We start from the raw sequence: 19,239 nt of genomic DNA, 5'->3' as shown, positions 1-19,239 counted from the left end.
ATTCTGTAATATTACTCACTTAACTGAATTATCCTGACTCTCTTCTCTCCACAGGCAAAGACGCCAACATGGACGAGCGAAAGGCGTCCATGAATGCAGCGGAGGAGTTCATCAAGAAGATGGGTTACCCCAAACACACGCAGGTGCAGATCCTGCCAGAGATGGGCGAGACGCCGCTCTTCAAGCAATTCTTCAAAAACTGGCGGGACAAAGATCAGACAGAGGGCCTGGGCATCGCCTACATTGCCAACAGCATCGCCAAGATCGAGAAGGTGCCGTTCGACGCCGCCACCCTGCACGACTCCGCCGCCATGGCCGCCCAGCACGGCATGGTGGATGACGGCAGCGGAGAGAAACAGGTGAGAAGATTGTCACTTTCCCACCTGCAGGGGGCGCAGGTGTTCCACATGTAGAGCTCCCTGTAGCGGCAAATGTGAATAAATTTGCTAAGTTTTCTCACAGTCATATTTCTTTGTTATTTTTCTTGACAGATCTGGCGTATTGAGGGAGCGGACAAGATGCCGGTGGATCCGCCCACATATGGACAGTTCTACGGAGGAGACAGCTACATCATCCTGTACAACTACCATCACGGAGGACGCCAGGGACACATCATCTACATGTGGTGAGAGAACGAGAAGCGAAGGAGTCCGAACTCAGAAATGTGTTTCTAATACTTCATACTGATAAAAAAAAAAAAAAAGTAAATATCAAACGACAAATGTTTGATTGTTTGAAGTTAAAGGTAAATTATGACAAACACGAGAGGACGCACGCGCGCTAGCACACGGCTGAAGGCAAAAAATGGTTTCCGCTTGCCCTCAGACTTTTACATGTATTTGTACGAGGACACGTTCCACAAATGTGCACTAGAAAACATGACGGTGACCTTCTGACTGCAAAAAGAAGCACTTCTTTGTTTGTTGTATTTGGCTTAAGAACAAAAAAGAAGAAGAAAAGAAAACAGTGTTTGCGACTATTTCACAAGAACAGGACCAAGCGTGACAAAATAAACAGTACACACAGGGTGCACGGAACAAGCGTTCAGTTTAAGGCGTGCCAGCGGTACAGTCCGGTTTGTTCCAGTCATCATGTGTGAATGTGATGCTAATACATTTTAACTGTTTCCCAGGCAGGGAATGGACTCCAGTCAGGATGAGATCGGGGCCTCAGCGATCCTCGGCGCTCAGCTGGATGAGGAGCTCGGCGGCGGTCCTGTCCAGGTAAAATACATCGTTCCTTCAGTCTGTTTGCTCTTTGTTCCCATAGGCTTATCTTCACTTTATCATTCGTGTTATTTATGTCTGTGCTCTCCTCTGGCTCACTCATCCCGGTCACCTCCTGTCTGACCTTTGACATCCTTTCACTCTCTCTCCTCTCCCTCCTGGCTCCCCGGCTGCTGCTTCTTCTTTCCTCCTTGGTTTCTGACCTTTTCTGTGTCCTCAGGTTGTTGGTGCTCCTATAACCACTCAGGTATTTTCCCCTTTCCTTTTCTTTGCTCCTCATCCTCCTCATAATGACTCATATGATTTTGTCCAGAGCCAGAAACGAAAAGAAGCGAACAATAAAAACTTTCTTTGTCAGTTCCAGATAAATATGACTATGTTGATATTAAAAAAGGGCTTTAAATGTATATTTTCTGGATCTTTCAATACGGTAACGAGTCAAATCAAATCTACAGTGAAACCATCTGGGTCAAACAGAAACAGGACATTCCTATGTCAGTGTTAATGGGAGGTTCCCTCCTCCTCTGTCGCCAGCTCAGTCTGCCACACATAAACAACAGCCCAGTTTCCACACTCTGTCCTGAGCTGACATTATGATGATATTCAATGTCAGTAATATTTGTTAGATATGCATGAGCACAATTTGAGTTTGGAAATAATAAGTGGAGTTCACAAAACGAGATCAGTCTGTGAACTCTGAGGCGTTTAGAGTCGTGAGTTCTGGCTCTGTGCTCGCCTGAGTCTTCATTCATTCATTCATTCATTCATTTCTGGGTTCTGCATCCGCACTTCACTCCCCACGTGTGTCTTCATTTGCATGTTCGTGTTCTTGTCTTCATATCTGTGCTGACTCTGCACTCTGCACTCAGCATGACTCTGTGTGAATCTGTCCAGTGTTGAAACATCTGTAAATGTCACGATTATTTTTCCAGGTGTTTCCCTGCTCTCACTTTCAAAATAGAGGACATCTGTCTCCCAAATGTCTCTTTTGTATTCACAGTTTGTCAAACTAAACTTGACTTTACTGGGTATTGTTTGAATGTTTTTTGGTAAAGACACCAAAATGATATTTTGAGGAATATGGAATGGTTTTTCAACAAAACCTGCTGTTCTTTTAAGGAGCAGAACATCTGAAATGTTAAATTCATTAAAGGAGTATAATATCAAAGTCACAGGTTTCATGCACATGTAACGCATGCTGGGACTGTTTGCAGCAATGTTTGAGTTAACTCTTCAATGAATACTACTATGTCTCCATTTTCTCATGGAAACTGAGGATTATCATGATTTGCAGTAACACCTGAGAGAAGAGCTGACTGCTCCACCTCACTGCCATAAATATTTATGAGAAAAGCTTCAGACCAAAGAGACTCATAACATTGTTTCAGACATGACCTGCGTCATCACTTTGTGTCCTAATCTCACAAACCTTGAGTCCCATCACCTTGTGGCACAGACAGTGAACACGTGGCTCTGCTCCACGCCGCCATCTTGTGTCTGTAGTGGAGATTGCAGCAGATTTTTTTTTCACATATTGTTGATGCATATTTCACAAGACACAACAAGGGGAGGATCTGTCTGCTGTGATTTGGTTGCACCACCTTAATATAACTCACAACATCAAAACGCATGAGGTATTTTGCAACGGGGACTTACTGTAACAACCGTCTCGTCATTCCTGACTTTTAATCGTGCTGTTGGCGTACCAGGTGAGGGTGGTGCAAGGGAAGGAGCCGGCCCATCTGATGAGCCTGTTTGGAGGACAGCCCATGGTGGTGTACAAGGGGGGAACTTCCAGAGAAGGAGGTCAGTCCGCTCCTGCAGAGACACGACTCTTCCAGGTGCGGTCCAACTCTGCGGGACACACGAGAGCCGTGGAGGTAAGAGAACATACGTCATTCAACCTCTAACTTTACCAGAGCTGATTTTGTGTATTAATCCGCTGCTGAAAAATAATCCCTAGCAAATGCATTTACTGTGCACTGTTTTAGTAATGTTTGCAAAAAACTACAGTGCCCTGTTGTTTAGGGTAATTATAATACTGTAATAGACTAAATGGCTTGTTAAGATATTGATTTTATTATTGTCACATGGTCAAGTAAATTTTCCATGAATTTGTTTTACTAAAATGAAAATATCACAGAAAATCATGGGGGGGGGATTAAATGAAATAAATGTAAGAGTGCAAGAAATTTAGAATAAAATTCAAAATAAAAACACTTTGAATGTGTGTGTATAAATTGGAAAACCCTGACTGCGACCAATGTGAAACATTAGCAGTATCAGAACTGCACATGTAAATCTACAGCGCTTCTGTTTTCACGCAGCTTGATGCAGTGGCATCCAACCTGAACTCCAATGACGCTTTCATTCTGGTGACCCCTGGAGACTCCTTCATGTGGGTGGGAGTGGGTGCCAGCGACACAGAGAAGCAGGGAGCTCAGCAGTTATGTGACATCTTGGGAGTGTCGGCCTCCGAGCTGTCTGAGGGAGGAGAGACTGGTGAGGAAACATGATGAGCACAGTATATTATTTTCTCATGTTTTTGTGCTTTTGAGACAAACTGAATATAATACCAGTTATATATGTGCACGTATACATGTTGTTTCTGTTTCAGCTTCAAACTGAAAATAGTTCAGTCGAGATGTGAAAATAACACTTTTGTGTGAAGCTAAATAGTTTTCTTTTTGTATCTCAGCTACTCTAATGGCTCATGTTCATCTATATTAAAACAAAGGAGTGATTGTATCACCCCTTTAGATGTTATCTGTAATCTTGTGATTTACTTTTAAAGCTTGAAAAAAACAGAATACTTTACTAACAGTTTCAAATATAGAACCTCAGGCTAAAACACAACACATTCAATTTTTTATAAACAATCTGCTCTTTAAAAACTGGCCCCAGTTGAGGGCTGTTTAAGACAAAATAGATAGATAGGCCTAGATAGATACTTGCAATGGACAGACCCATGGGTTAAAAATGGTTAAGAACAAACGATCAGTCAGAAATTCAACATTTTATTTCTGTGAGCTAAAGAAGATGGTTTATAACCTTCTCTATTCAAAATTCATGCTGTTGTGTATGAGAAATAATTTTTCGGAGGGTAAGTGATGTGTAAAATAGTATGTTAACGCACTTACTATTTTACACATTGTGATTAAAATTCATATTAATTGAAAAACTGTAATGTGAAAGGGAGCGTTCATAGTGACGTCACCAGCCCTGCAGCTCTGTGGAGCTTTTTAGCGTGTTTTAGCTCATAGTTTTGGTCTCACAGCACATGCACTGTGTGGTTCAGTGGTTCTGGTAAATTGAAAGCTAGTTAGCTTAGCTTAGCACAGAGAACAGAAACAGGTAAACAGTTAGCCAGGCTCTGTTCAAAGGTGACAAAATCCACCTATGAGCACCTTTACAGCTCATGAATTTACACATTAGACCTCATGTGTTTACTTTGTACAAAAAAAAAAAAACTTTTTACAGAGCCAGGACAAGTGTTTTCCCCCTGCCACCACTCTTCATGCTAAGCTAAGCTAACCGTCTCCTTCTCAACTAACTCTCGGGTAACAGATGAAGTGTGTCTGTCCACCTCACAGATCAGTTCTGGGAGATCCTAGGAGGAAAGACAGAATATCGCACTTCTACCAGACTCAAGGACAAGATGGACGCTCATCCACCCAGACTCTTCGCCTGCTCCAATAAGACTGGAAACTTCATCGTAAGTCTTTGGTCTAAGCTTCATCTGCTGCTTCATAAGTCATTTAAAAGGGTCATTTCACAAAAGAAGTGGACCAGCCCCTTAAACCAGACAGATTACAATGAACATTATCTCTAAAATGTAAATGTGCCAGCTTCTGAATGCTCCAAAGCTCTTTCTGCACACAGTGCATCAATTACATCATCACCAAATCCTTGTCCTCTTCTCAGATTGAGGAGGTACCCGGGGAGATTACCCAAGACGACCTTGCCACTGATGATGTCATGATCCTCGACACCTGGGAGCAGGTAAAGAAACCGGAGCTATGACTGCTGTAGCTGTATATGAAGTCAGAGCAGGGGCAGAGTTATATAATAGTAAAAAGAACAAATATGCATAAACCATTCCTATTTTTAGGTGTTTGTGTGGATCGGAAACGAGGCCCAGGAGGAAGAGAAGACTGAAGCCATGGCATCTGGTAAAGACATTTAAGCTCAACATCATATCATAAAGATGTGACATCTATATATGTGGCACTTATGAGCTGAAATCATTTAGACCTGTGACAAAAGAAAAAGAAAAACGCCGCCAGAATGTTCCTCCATTTTTTTTCTCTAAATACTCTTTGGCATCCTAAACTGACATCTCTTATAGCTTAAAAATATTCCTAGTTTTTCTTACCCATCAAATATTAACATTTTCTTATTCAAAATAAAAAAAAAGCCTAGGTCATATTTAAATTGTGTACCTCGAGAAAATATTCACACTGCACTAAAAAAAGAAATAAACCCAGAGTCATAAAAGCTTCTTTGAGGATGATTAAATCTTATTTTTCCATTTCATCACAGATAAATAATGTCCTGAAGCAACATGTACGTTAGATTATTGAATTTAGAATCAAATGTTTGTTGAATCCATTAAAGCCAGTCTTAACTGTAAGGGCTTCTTACTGTCGCTACACATCGCAACATCATCTTTTTCCAGCTGAGCCCCACCCACTTCAAAAACAGAAACCTGTCATATGAAATAACAAAGTGTTCTGGCTTTGGCAGAAAATATTATGCTCGTATCACATTCCACCACTCATAGAAAGGAAGTGACTGAGACAATGTTTTCAGGGCCTTTAAAATTTGGATACAATCTGGTTTCATTTCCCTGACATGATTCTGTGCATTTGTGATTCAGCTTTACTCTATGAGAAATGTGGCATGTGACTGTCAGTAATCCAACCTTTCTCCATCTCAGCGGTCCGTTACATCGAGACAGATCCAGCCAACAGAGACCGCAGGACGCCCATTGTCAAGATGAAGCAGGGCTTCGAGCCGCCCACCTTCACCGGGTGGTTCCTGGGCTGGGACCACGACTACTGGACCAGCGACCCTCTGGAGCGTGCTATGGCTGAGTTGGCCCTGTGAGCTTTCCTCCCTGTCAGCCCTGACCTTTCACCCTGCTGCTCCACCGCAAGCACCGAGCTCCAACCATAAAGACTTTTTTAAGCTTCGCCCTGAAAATGAGTAATTTCTCTTTTTTTTTTTTACATTTTGTTGTGCTTTTAAAAGGGACAGACGTCTATAAAGCAGTATTTTAATTCAACCAACCAATAACAGTAGAGCTTTAACAGATACACAGGCTTCCTGTAGGGTTTTGCACTAAATAGTCTAGTTCTATGACTGTTATTGAAGGCAATCTTTCTCATTTATTTCATATTTTGACAATAAAGCCTTTTCACTAGTGAAATGTAATAACAGCAAACATATAGCAAGTTTAAAGCCTTGGTGTCAGCATTGGAAAAGTCACTGCCAAGCAAACACTGCTTATTAAAAGCAATACAACCAATGCCTTAATATTCTTTCCTCTAGTTTACAGTTAACCTGTTCAACTTTGAACCTTTTTAAAAAGGTACTGTTCTAGTATAAGAATGCCTTTATAGACAAGTTGTTTGTACCTTCAGTTTAGATGTCACTTATATTTATTATTTTTTTTAAATGCCAGATTTATGCCCAGGAAGCTTGTGTGATGCTACAGTGGGAAACCAATGCTTTGCTGCTTTACCAACCAGTTAGGTCTTCTGTGACACTTTGAGGTTTCCCTAAGGCTTGTTATCATTTCAATAAAACCTAATTAAACATGTTAAAGTGTCATTTCTCTACTTTTTACAAACACTTGCAGCGCTCTTCTGAAAGAATGAAATCCATAGAAAAAAATATTTTAAGAGGGTCTTTATTTCAAGTCTTTATATATGTTTATATATATATATGTAAGTATTATATCAAGATAAAACCATATCAAACATTAGCAAAGTGTAGAAAAAAAGTAGTTAGCTGCAAAAACTAACAAATCTACCATAAATCCTAAATAAAGCTTTAAAAAAATATTCATGTGTGTAACATTTTTTAAAAACAAGGCAGATACTAAAACAAAGCCTTCATTTTCATGATGGGGTTTTTCTCTTTTCAGTGAAAGTCAAACGATTAGAGAAGTGAGAGCAGAAGCAGAGTAGCTGCATAGTGGTCAGCAACACTGTGGTCGTGCTGCAAGTAAATGTAACAACCTCTCCTATTTCTAAAACAGTAAACTCAACTCAGAGCAGGTCTGAATGGTTCCCCCAATGAAAGGCTTATTGTAGCTGTAGCAAAGTAACAGTAAATCTAATATACAGGAGCTACAGTAGTAAACTAATGCAACAGGTGTCATATTCTAGAACAAAAATAAATGAAAAATACCTATTTATAACAATGTCAGATTAAACCTGGGCCCAATTGTGACAAACTTGAACCCTCCAACTACCCACAGCAAAACTGATAATTCACAGAATGCAATTACATATGTATACAGTATATATTAGGGCTGCACGATGTGACACAATATGACATTGCAATATTGCAAGAAAGTTGTAGTAGAGGCTAACAATTTTTAGGCAATCCTGTGGGTCACAGGATTCCTGTAGCATGAGAATCAATTTCATTATTGATCACGTGATTGGGACAGAACCGGGAAAAAAAAGTCAACGGGAGCGGACTGGACAGGAATCGTAATAACAATCAAATTGAAGCAGTTTTGACGCCTGTCTGAGCTGCTGTGCTGCAGTAACTGAGTGGAGACTAGAGGCTGCTCTGTATGCAGCCGAATGCGTTTAGGGAACATCGGTAAATTGTAGCTTCTACCGATAGTCTGCATGTGAGACGTTTAGGGGACATCTGTAGACTGTAGCTACCTGGTGATACAGTCTCCCCCTCTAAACTGCTGAGTCTACTGAGTCCCTGCAGGCACATCCGTTACATGCCATGCCACCCACCACAAGGGAATTGCTCAACCTGTGGGAGACTGTAAAAAATGCCATTGCCATCAATGGAGTCAGAGTCCTCTCATGGGACGGGATAGGACAGGAGTCATTCTTCCGGGATTGTGACGGGACGGGATTTTTTTTATTCTGTAATGGGATTGGGAGGAATAGGGGTCTTTCTGTGGGAGTGGGATGGAACAAGAATAAAAATCCACTCCCGCTTCACTCTCTAATTTATAGCATGACATGTTTGAGTTTGAGCATTTAACTTCCAGCGATGTGACTATTGCACATGCTCACATCACAATAACAATGCTGAAATGATACATTGTGCAGCCCTATTATGTATATATAGTAGTGTTAAGTCAGACATAGACTAGATACTGATGCTTCATCTACTTACTATTTGGTTTATGTTATACTCAGAGAGAACATATAGAGCATGTGTGATATGATACAATATTGCTAATTTAAGTAAAAATTGATAAATAAAATCCATAATTTATTATTATTTCCATTTTGAAGTGCATAGAAATGTCATATTAGACTGTAAAATAATTGATGGCAGTAAGTTAAGGCATTTGGCTGAAAGATTTGCAATACATTTCTGTACCTGCTCTTTCTGAGCAGACTAATAAACCAGGGGATGGACAAAATGACAGGAACCACTTGCAGCCCTGCAATACACACACTACTACCTGTGTGGCTGATGAGGTTCACTTTTTGATTATGTAAAAGGGATGCTGAGTCAACCTTATAAGAATATGAAGTGTTCATAATATTTTGTCCACCAGCCTCCAAATTACATACAGTATACTGTGTATGAATAGAAAGCACACTGTAAACATAAAATAGTGACCTCGCAGCCAAGTTTTAGCTTGTAATCTGGGACAGTAGTAATGACAACGGGAGAGAAGGTGTTTAACAGAGAGGAATATATGTGTGTGTGTGTGTGTGTGTGTGTTCCTGCACTATTATTTGTATGTCACTGGCTAATCTCTACTTGCTGTAGGGATTATTTTAAGACTTCTGGATGCCTCTGGAGCTGGTTAGTATGTGATAAATTCTGCCAAACACAAACCTTAAACATTACATCATTACAACTTTTGCGTGCATTCATCTCATAGCTTTCAAAATGTAACATTAACATTTAATAAACACTTAACACTTAAAGGATCTTAATACCAGTATGTCATTGCTTTTTTTCCATTCACTCTCCCGATTAAAACATCTAAAAAAAACATGCACACACAAATATATGGATATCATGAATATAATTTTGGGTATAAAATGACAATGGCGATACTGGCAGTGGTTGCACAAGTGCCACATCATCAGGAGATATTAGTAGTAACAGAAGGATATCTGTGTGTGTGTGTGTGTGTGTGTGTGCATGCATGCGCAGGTGTAAGGCTGCATATCCAGCTGGCACTTTCCTTTAAAGCTCTAGTAAAACGGATGATAGAAGGTTTGCGCTCCTGCCTCTATGCCGACAGCCAGGGAACCTTTAAATCTACATTTGTAGTGTAACATAAAGCTGCACTACGGAGATCAGTGTAATTCACAATAACAAATCGAATGAATATTCTACAGCAAAGCACCTACTTTGGTCAGTCCTTGGCAGACACCAGTCTAGCTGGTGTAGATTTAGCTGTGTGTTTGGCACCATTGGCTCCGGATAACCTTTTTAATTTCTGCTCATCTGCTATAGCTTTCTGATTGATCTAGAAGAATATTTTGGCACTTTGGAATGAAATAAAAAAAGACCATGTTTCAGTTTTCCTTTTTCATTACTAGTCCAGACAGCTGCTACCACCTTGTATGGAGTTATTTCTCCTCACACAGGCGCAAATCATACATGCATGTGGGCTCTACTGTTGACCACAGTCTGTGGTGTGTTCAAACGCAAAGATGTTTCTGTTGTGTTAGCGTAGTAGATTCAAAGAAACGTGCTGAATGGACATAGAGCCTATAAATGCATGTGTAAATGATATGTGTTGCATGAGTGTGTACATGTGAACAACATGTATGAAGACTCAGTGTTTAATGAAGGCTTGCATCATGTCCAGCGGCAGCGGGAAGATGATGGTGGAGTTCTTTTCCGCAGCGATTGTGTTGAGGGTCTGCAGGTAGCGCAGCTGCAGGGCTGACGGAGACTCAGCGATCACCAGGGACGCCTCCTTCAGTGCCCGTGATGCGTTCATCTCTCCCTCCGCTGCGATCACCTTGAGAAGGAAACAGGAGGAAAGAAAGGTGAATGACTAGGACAGAGGGCTTTGATCTCACAGCTCACTGGATGAAAGTTCTATTGTAATCTTTCATCACTTCTTCAAAAGATAAAGATATCCTGTAAACTAAAACTATTTAGTTGGATCAGACCAATATGTTAATACCCTGCTATGCAATGTGATTTTTTTCAAATCATTGAGTTAAAGTTGACATAGAAGCTAATGTAACCTATAAATGGAAATGATGCACTGAAATATAAACTGGAGACAGGGTGGGCGACATTTCAAATACTTTCCAAATCAGTACCAATATCTAGAGATGATATACAACAACTACTGGTATAAATACACAATTATGTTGCTTGTGTTAGTTCATTTTTTGTATTTTTGGATAATTGTTCCTCCACAAACTTGACATTGCCCTTAAAAGACTGTCTTCAGTCTGGGTATTACTAGAGCTTTAGGCCTCATTAACACCCACAAGAGAAAACAGCAGCCCAGATGTGCAAACTTGTGGGAATATTTTGAGGTTTGAGAGAATCTCCTACTTTAAACAGAAAGAACCACCTTACCTTGGCTCTGGCCTCACGGCTGGCCTCAGCCTCAGCTGCCATGGCTCTCTGGAGCTGGAGAGGCAGCTTGACATCTTTGATCTCCACCCGCTCCACCTTGATCCCCCAGTCATCTGTTGCATCGTCCAGAGATGACTGAGAGGACAGAGAGAGAAGTGGTCAACGTTTACTCTAATGGGCCCTCATAGACTTGCCCTTATAAAACTACTTGCCTCTAACCCCAGTTAATGAATGATCCGACATACATTTGTAAGTCCACATTTTGTCATTAAGTTTTAATCACCCTCCTCTTCCCTCTTCTCTAAAAACTATCCTGGTTTGTTCTAAACTGTCCAGCAGATGGAGCTCAAAAAGGTTAAATGTTTCCGCCTCAAGCACAGAGATTACATTTAGATTATATTTACATTTAAAAAAAAAAGTTCATCAAATAGGGGTGATGCCAGGTACACATAAAGCAAAATTGGCGAAAATGTAACCACTACAAACATCATATTACTACAATTATTATTTTACCAAGTGGCAGATTGCATGTCTTATTTTAAGTTTTATACATGAAGTATCTTATGAACGATGTTTCTGATGATCATCTAAAACAATCTGGTCTCTGTACTCAGTACAGTGAGGGTGTTGGAGAAAGGAGCTTTGTTCTTTTTCTATTAAATCAAATCAGACAAAGCCTCCTACTGTGAAAACAAAAATGAAAGGTACGAGGCTATGCTCTGTTCTGCAAGCTCCTTGAATGTGTTTGTCAAGGCAACTGTGTTTATGTTCATGCTGTCAATAATTGTATCACCACTGAGCAGTGATTGGAGCTCACCATGCAGCAGCAAAGGAATCTGTGTTGGTTAACAAATACCTGCATTTAAGTGCGGAAATCACTGCATAGATTTGTACAGTTGTCTGACAACTGAACCAGAGAGTTATCACCTGTGTGATTACATGCTGTATATTCAAAAACATGCTAATTTCCAAATGGCCTCTTAGTTCAACACTGCTCCAAGACACATCAAAGTCTATATGCACAGATTTGCCATTTTCAAACCATCACAGTAGGAGGAAGAGGTCCAACTGTTTTTCTGTAACATTTCAATGGGGATGGTGAACGTAGCTGGTGTGGGGGCTGACACACAAACAACATTATGCACATTAGCATATGTGCAGATGTGATCTCAGACACACCATGAATGTTACTTCGCTTTAACAGTAATGAAAAGTGGCAGGTTCTGTCCGCAGTGCTGGGTTCTAATAAAGCTGGTGAAGAATGTAAAATAGCAAAGTCAAAGGGAATTAATCAACAAAACCTTTTTTATATGAAGAATTGCTCTTTGTCAAAGGACTCAAATAAAGTCAACTTGGTCATGACTAACACTAACTTGTTAATGGGCAAGTCTAGTTTTTCTAATACTAAATAAGCTCTAAATAAGCTCTCCTAAAAACACATCTGATCACTGACAAACCAAACTAAACTAAATATTTTATTTTTGACAGTAGCTTCATACAAACTGAAAGTAAAAGTTTAATGGATAAATAAATAATTGAGCTCAAAGGCAACAAACAGCTGTGGTCTAAATGGAAATACAGGATACCTCTGGTTTGCTCAGTTTACAGCTGTTACACACTTACTACAGTTTGTTAGTTTAACTGACATTGAAACACACTTCAGGTGACAGATGTATTAAGCAGCTGGTAAACCTGACTCTAAGCAAGGTGGCACTGTAATCCTCCATTCTGTCAGAGTCAGACTGTGTTACTGGAGTCTCATATTATTGCCTGCATCTAGGCGCAAGGGATGTACTTAGTCTCTTTGTTAATCATGGGAGTGTTTTGGGCGTAACATGCAATAAACCAATCAGAGTGCCATCTCCCATTCCCTTTAAAAGTCAGGCACGCTTGCACCTTGTCGTATTGTTAGTTTAATGGTGCAGTGTTTCACACAGAATTTGATTCTATTTGTGGCAAGTTGATAACATATTGTGACTGACCACTGAGTCCACTCCTGGCACTGCACATAGCAGCTCTGTGCGCCCTGAGGGGCTAGGAAGGGCTGAGCGAATCAACGCGCTGCGCACAGCTCTACAAAGAAGCCTCAGAGCAAATCAAAACGTTACAGATTTTTTATGTTATGTTAGAAGTGTAAATAATCTTTCCATTCATTATGAAACTGTGGTGGGACAAATTCAGTCTAGGTGATGAATGGCAAACACTGTAGCGGTTTTACCAGGTAGTAAGAAAGAATGCTTCTCTGCAGAGCCTCATTAATGTCCAAGAGACATCCAGGATGCATGGAAATGTTGTAACACACACAAAGAATGCTTCGACCTGAGGCTGTATTGTAATGTTCCACTTGACTTGTCCAAACATCTGAGGGGCATAGACCAGGTTACCATTTGTCAAAAAGTATTCATTATTTGTAGCAGCTTTGCAAATACAAAGTATAACTAACCACATGAATTATCTTTGATGTGAAAAATGTTAGTTAAAGCTGTATTTATGAATTTTTGCCACATTGTGAGCAGCAGGAGAAGCTGAAAACACACCTCATATTATCACCTTATTAAGTTTTTATGGATAACATGTTAGCTTGTTAGTAATATTAATCAACACAAAAAGTTGCCTATTCACATGTCCAGCAGAGAAACATCAGCAATAATTTGTGTTTCTCGACATGTGATGAATCTCAGTCTAAGTTGCTCTCTTCAGATCTAGTCTGGTCACTGACTGCGGAGAAGGCTGACTTTGTTCACCAGTTAGCTGCTAACTGTCTCAGTATACTGCTTGGTGCTGGGTGGGTAGCATACACTTTTTGTTTTTTTTTGTTTTGTTTTTTTTAATAATTTATCCTTTTCTTGAGTTCATCACTATGAGCGCCACCTTCGATACTCCACATATTTATTTGATTCATAAATTATTAACTTAATAATGTAATCAAATTATTTGTTTTTATATTTTAATATTTAAAGAGCATGGCTCAAATATTTCAAACTCAGAAATGAGTACTGGACAAAAAAACCCCCAATAAACATAAAGATGAGACTGAATGTGGGCAACAGGGGTGATACAGACAGTTAAATGTCTAAAGGTCAAACCAAACAAGAACCGATGGCTGTATATAGATGCAGAAAAAGGCTAACAGGCCTTATATGGCATATTAGATAAACCACTCTTACCAGCATATTTATATTTCAAGTGGCAAATCTACAACAAAACTTATGAACTGAGTACTGAACTGAGTTATGAAGTGTGTACAACTGCTCCTGTATGCTACCTGCATACTGTGTGCGATTTCCTCACGGTCAGACAGGATCTCAGCCAGGTTCTTGGTACCCAGGACGTTCCTCAGGGTGGTCTGGGCCAACAGCCGTGTAGCAGCATCAGCATTAGTGATATTAGCCACAGCCAGAGTAGCATTCTGGACCCGGTAGTAGACCACACCATCCACACTCACTGTCACAGAGTCTTTGGTCAAAACCTGAAACAGGACAGTGATTAAAGATGTACAAGAGGAGATAACAGGAAAAAGCTGATGCATGTTAAGAAGAAAATGTTTGATGTGTATACATCTATTTGTCAAAGAGTGAATTACAGGCAGGCTCTGTCAAGAATCTGAACAACTATTGTGATGTCCTTTGAATTTCAGGGAATGTGACAATGTAACTGTTTAATGGAACTGGAAGTGTGCAAGTCATACCTCTTGCGGTGGGATATCGAAGGTGATGGTGCGCATGTCCACATTAATAAAACTGTCGGTGCACGGCAAGATGAAGAACAACCCTGCAGAATCACAAGAATGCAAATGGTTTTAACAAAGACTAAAGGCACTGTAAACACAATAATGAGAAAGCTTCTTCACAAATGTATGAACACACCGGGATGAATGAAATTCTGACAGAAGGCCAAGTCAAGCTCTCTTTGTAAGACTGCAGCTGTGCTGACAGCGAGGCAAAGCTGCAGATATTTGCAGCTTTCATGAGCCTGTTTCACGTCACAATAATTGAATTAGTGCAATAAACACTACTAGGCATGTGCCTGAGTGAAATAGACATGTGCTAGGTGTGCAATCATTTAGCGAACATTAATACCCCACCAGTTAGAGGCTTGTGAGCGGCGTTTCCTCTCAGGATATTGTGCAATTAAATTGGGAGATCACTGCCATCTGTTCAGCAGGGGGAACGAAGGCAACAGCAGTGTCTTCGTGCCGTTTCCACCATGACATTCTCAGCATTCTCAACACATAGTTCTCGTCAGACAAATAAAGAGGCTAAAGTTGCTCTCTCGCATCATGTGACACAGAGGAAAATTCCACTGATAAGAATCCTAATAAAAACTTCTGTTGATCAAAAAATGTTCCAACACACCCTTTGCATCTTATGACAAACTGTCCTCAGGAGCCTGTTTCAAACAAAATATATGGAGACATGTTCTAAGTCACTATTGTATAACAGCTGTTGTAGATGGAGAGGGAGCCAGATTACGAGGGTGAGGGTAAGGGGCAATAAAGGAAACCAGATGCTGAATTCTACCTTGCCATTGGCTCATCAAGCGCCTCAGGAATGTGAGGTTTGCTGTTAGAGAGCTATTATTACCATGTGCTGTCATAAAAGGGCCCCGGTGGCTCTCTGAGGAGTCACATTTCAGCATTTTGAGAGGACACTGCCTGGTTTTTAGATCCAGTAAAAACAAGAAATCAAAGATAAAGAGACAGTGAATTATGATATGTATGCAAATTATTCCTTGTGGGAATCTGCGTTTTTTTTTTTTTTTTTTTTTTTTAAACAAATACACTGCCTTTCAGGCATTCAGACCACTGACAGACATATGCAGCAGTATTGCCAGGCATATGGCAGACACATATCCTCCACACATTAAACAATGATGTGGTCACACGTGCTCAACATCAGCATGTTAGCATTGTTACTGTAAGCACATTAGCACACTGATGTTAGAATTTAGCTCAAGCACCCAAGCGCAGCCTCACAGAGCAGAGAAAATACTGATGGTAACAGAATTTGCTAACATTTGCTAATATTTGATAAGAATTGATAAGAATTGATATAATGAACAGCATATGCATACATTATGTAACACATACTGGTTCTTTACCGACAGACTAATATAATTTGGGTTTAGAAGTTAAATTTACCTCAAAAAATCAAAAAAGTCACGGGCAGCAACAAAGAATATTGGCTAACAGTGGAAAAAAATCCAGTATCCTTTGGGCTGAAGCTAAAATTTTCTTCCTGAGGAACAAATCCTAAACACCCATAGTACAGGTTTAGTACTGCATTGTTTTTAAGTGTTGTGACTGTATTTACTATTGTTTTACTTTGTTCTTCAGCACATCACATCTGAAATAAAACAATGACAATGAAGTAAAGTGTTGACTTTCAGTTTTAAGGGCGAGAGTGAATAAATTCATATTGGTGAAAAGTGTAGGACTCTCCTTAAACACTAACCCTCACCAGTTCACAACATTGAGCCTAAACATACTGACAAGGCGACCATTGACAAGCCATTTTGGCCCAAAGAGTGGTCACATGACCTCAATGCAGCTGCCCATGTGTTTCACAGCTGATGAGCAGACTGAAGCCTCTGAGACAAGAAAGTGGTGAGGATGGCTGCAGTAGAACTGTGGCAAAGCATCTGCAGGGATGATACCAAAGTAATACTGATGTCTGTAGGTCATTCAGTCAGTCACTGCCTTGAAAGAATTTGACACTGAACATTAAATATGATCACATGAATTTATGTTAACTTGTCCAATGATTGTAGTCTCCCTAAAGTAGGAGGAGTGTGTATGTATATGGTGACAGTTCCTGCTATGTTTTGACTGATGTGGATGTAAACACCCTTAATTTAAAGCTGACAGTTGACACTCAAACCTCATAGTTACTGTTTCATTTCAAACCCACAGTGATGGAGTGCAGAGTCAAAACAACAAAACATTGATCACTGTCCAAATACTTATGGTCTGCACTGTATACATCTGCATACTCTTTGAACCTCAGAGTTATCATAGCAGCCTACGTCATTAAGTCTGCTGGGAAAAGGAGCCATAAATCAGGAATCTAATTGCATTACCAACCAAGGACTGGCAAGATCATCTGAAGCTGGTCATGTGATCTCTCACTATTCTTTCAAGCATAGTCACCACACCCCAGAATTAGAGTTCGGCCTGGACAATGACAGACCAGGGCTTGGTCTCTGTTGTAGAAGGTCAGTGTTAACTAAAACTGAGACACCAATGCACTAAGTGGAAAAACAGCACACAAGAAATATTGTGTAAAGCTGAACATAATCACATGCAAAGATCAAGGTAACCAATTTTTCTCATATGATCTTATTTGGTCTCAAGATGATGACTGATGTTGTTTTTCAACACAAACAGATAATCCTTGTGCAAATTGATATAATTAACAAACAGGAGGCACACACTCTCCAACACTGGCATGATCTCTGTGCTCAGTGCAGGTCATACTAAATATATGTACTGAATGTAACCCTTTGGTACCAGAAAATAAATGCTCTTTTATCATGTCTGAAGTACATTTCAATAAAAGAACTGAAGATGTTGATAGAGTAAAACAAATATATATGAAGGTGTATACATAAAACAATGATGGTTTCTGACCTGGTCCTTTGGCTCCTCCTCGCAAAATTCGCCCCAGGCGAAAGATAATGGCTCGCTCATACTCCTTCACAATCTGTGTACAGGGAAAAAACACAAAATCGGCTTGTGCAAGAGTCTTCTCTTTTCCCTACAAGAGCATTTACACTGCTGACTGAGGATGCTTTTTAATTAAATAAATGCACAACAATGGTTCCACAACTTCCATTGGCTGTTAAATAAATAAATAACATAGGGGATGAGTCTGGAGCACAATCTCTCAAATTTCCAAAACACTGAATTTACAGAGGGGGCCATCCTCACTAATTTACTATACTTGACCATACCAGTCAGCTTTGCTAGAACAATGGAAAATAAACACTGAACTTGACAAGCAGCTGACCTTAATGCACATCCATATGGAGATGGGGAGGGTAACCAGCATGAGAAGGACAGACAACGCGACCAACATCCAGCCACACAAGCCGATGTCAGAGTCTGTATTCTCCAAAGCTGGGGAGGGAAGAAGACAAATACATGTGCTGCAATAAATTCACCTGATTCAAAGTATCTGTTGGAAATTGTAAATAAACACTGCACTTAAAACATCACAAAGCAAGTTCATTCATTCGGACAGAACTTAAACTAACTACACTTCCAGCTGTCATCCATCTCTGACGACACACACTTACACATGTATATGGTTAGTTAGGTTTAATGACACCTCCATCCACACCCACTGCTTCTGTGGATTTGTTCGGCTAGACACTAGCAATCCCATCATCCGCCCTGCCTTCAGTGTTTACTTTGTAAGTGACATGCAACCATTAATGGCTGAGATCCATACCTTCAATATCACGTATACCATACCTGCTTGAGCCTACAGACAAAGTTAGAGGTCAGAATGCTATTGAATCACTCAGAGCAATGTTACAGTTAGGCATTCACTGAAAAGTCAGTAACTCAGTAATTCATGGTTAGGTGCCATAATATCAGTAACCGTCCGCCTATTTCCTTACTACGTCACTGAAATAATCGATTCTGATTACCATAGGGCTTCTCAAACTGATCCCACTCTGTGCCTCGGGGTAAATCCAGTTAATATCGGCTATAACGCTAACTAAGTTGGCAGTTTAAAGTGTTTATATCGCACTGACAAATTTGTTGTCAAAACTAATTCGTTACCCTACCATTATCTTTAACTTGCTAGTGAGTGGAACATTCTAACTGACCAATGGTAGCTTTAGGTTGGTCAGACTTAGCTAACATGAACCAGTGTTTCCTGCTAACGGTTGTATTTTCACACCAGGTGATAAGATATGTATTGTTTATGGAAAAGTCAAAAACCTTTGCCCTGGTGTTCACATTTGTGCTTCAACCGTTGAACATATAGCTAGTAAATGCTAGCCTCTGTAGCCAAGCTGCCCATAGCAGCAGCCCGTGTGAAGTAAGCAAGTCCTTACCTGACTGACGCTCCCGTCTTCTGGATTCTTTCATTGCACGGTCTTCATTGTCCATGGTTAATGCCAAACAAAATATGTAACAGTGTTAGAGCTAAGTGTACTGGAGGGAACGCGGTCCAGCGAGTTGCTGCTGGGTACGATGGTCTCTGTTACCCTGAGTATTGACTCG

General features: G+C 40.3%; 2 protein-coding genes across 4 annotated transcripts in view; one reads left to right on the top strand and one right to left on the bottom strand.

The window, feature by feature from the left end:
• The window catches only part of LOC111238489 (gelsolin-like), a 20,058-nt gene extending 13,008 nt beyond the window's left edge, over positions 1-7,050 (top strand). The window contains exons 8-17 of one of the 2 annotated variants that reach the window (XM_022768029.1): positions 55-359; positions 492-625; positions 1,133-1,223; positions 1,447-1,473; positions 2,936-3,106; positions 3,554-3,728; positions 4,820-4,941; positions 5,151-5,228; positions 5,338-5,398; positions 6,166-7,050. In XM_022768029.1, coding sequence (XP_022623750.1) covers positions 55-359; positions 492-625; positions 1,133-1,223; positions 1,447-1,473; positions 2,936-3,106; positions 3,554-3,728; positions 4,820-4,941; positions 5,151-5,228; positions 5,338-5,398; positions 6,166-6,335 — 1,334 coding nt within the window. In that variant the 3' untranslated portion in view covers positions 6,336-7,050. The remainder of the gene's footprint in view (positions 1-54; positions 360-491; positions 626-1,132; positions 1,224-1,446; positions 1,474-2,935; positions 3,107-3,553; positions 3,729-4,819; positions 4,942-5,150; positions 5,229-5,337; positions 5,399-6,165) is intronic. The other variant, XM_022768030.1, reaches the window with a different exon arrangement.
• On the bottom strand, positions 6,445-19,239 carry stom (stomatin). 2 transcript variants are annotated; one of them, XM_022768031.1, is made up of 8 exons: positions 19,071-19,239; positions 18,455-18,487; positions 18,011-18,120; positions 17,632-17,704; positions 14,692-14,774; positions 14,269-14,472; positions 11,004-11,138; positions 6,445-10,428 (listed from the first exon to the last, which is right to left on the bottom strand). In XM_022768031.1, exons 1-8 carry the CDS (start codon positions 19,123-19,125, stop codon positions 10,240-10,242), a joined length of 882 nt encoding a protein of 293 aa, XP_022623752.1. In that variant the 5' UTR covers positions 19,126-19,239; the 3' UTR covers positions 6,445-10,239. The 2 variants fall into 2 exon arrangements, with proteins under 2 accessions (XP_022623752.1, XP_022623753.1); XM_022768032.1 differs by lacking the exon at positions 18,455-18,487.

The sequence above is a fragment of the Seriola dumerili genome, unplaced genomic scaffold (assembly GCF_002260705.1).
Source record: "Seriola dumerili isolate Sdu_G_001 unplaced genomic scaffold, Sdu_1.0 BDQW01001387.1, whole genome shotgun sequence".
Taxonomy (NCBI): Eukaryota; Metazoa; Chordata; class Actinopteri; order Carangiformes; family Carangidae; genus Seriola; species Seriola dumerili.
The sequence above is the reverse complement of the archived record's forward strand: the minus strand, read 5'-3'. Positions and strand labels throughout refer to the sequence as shown.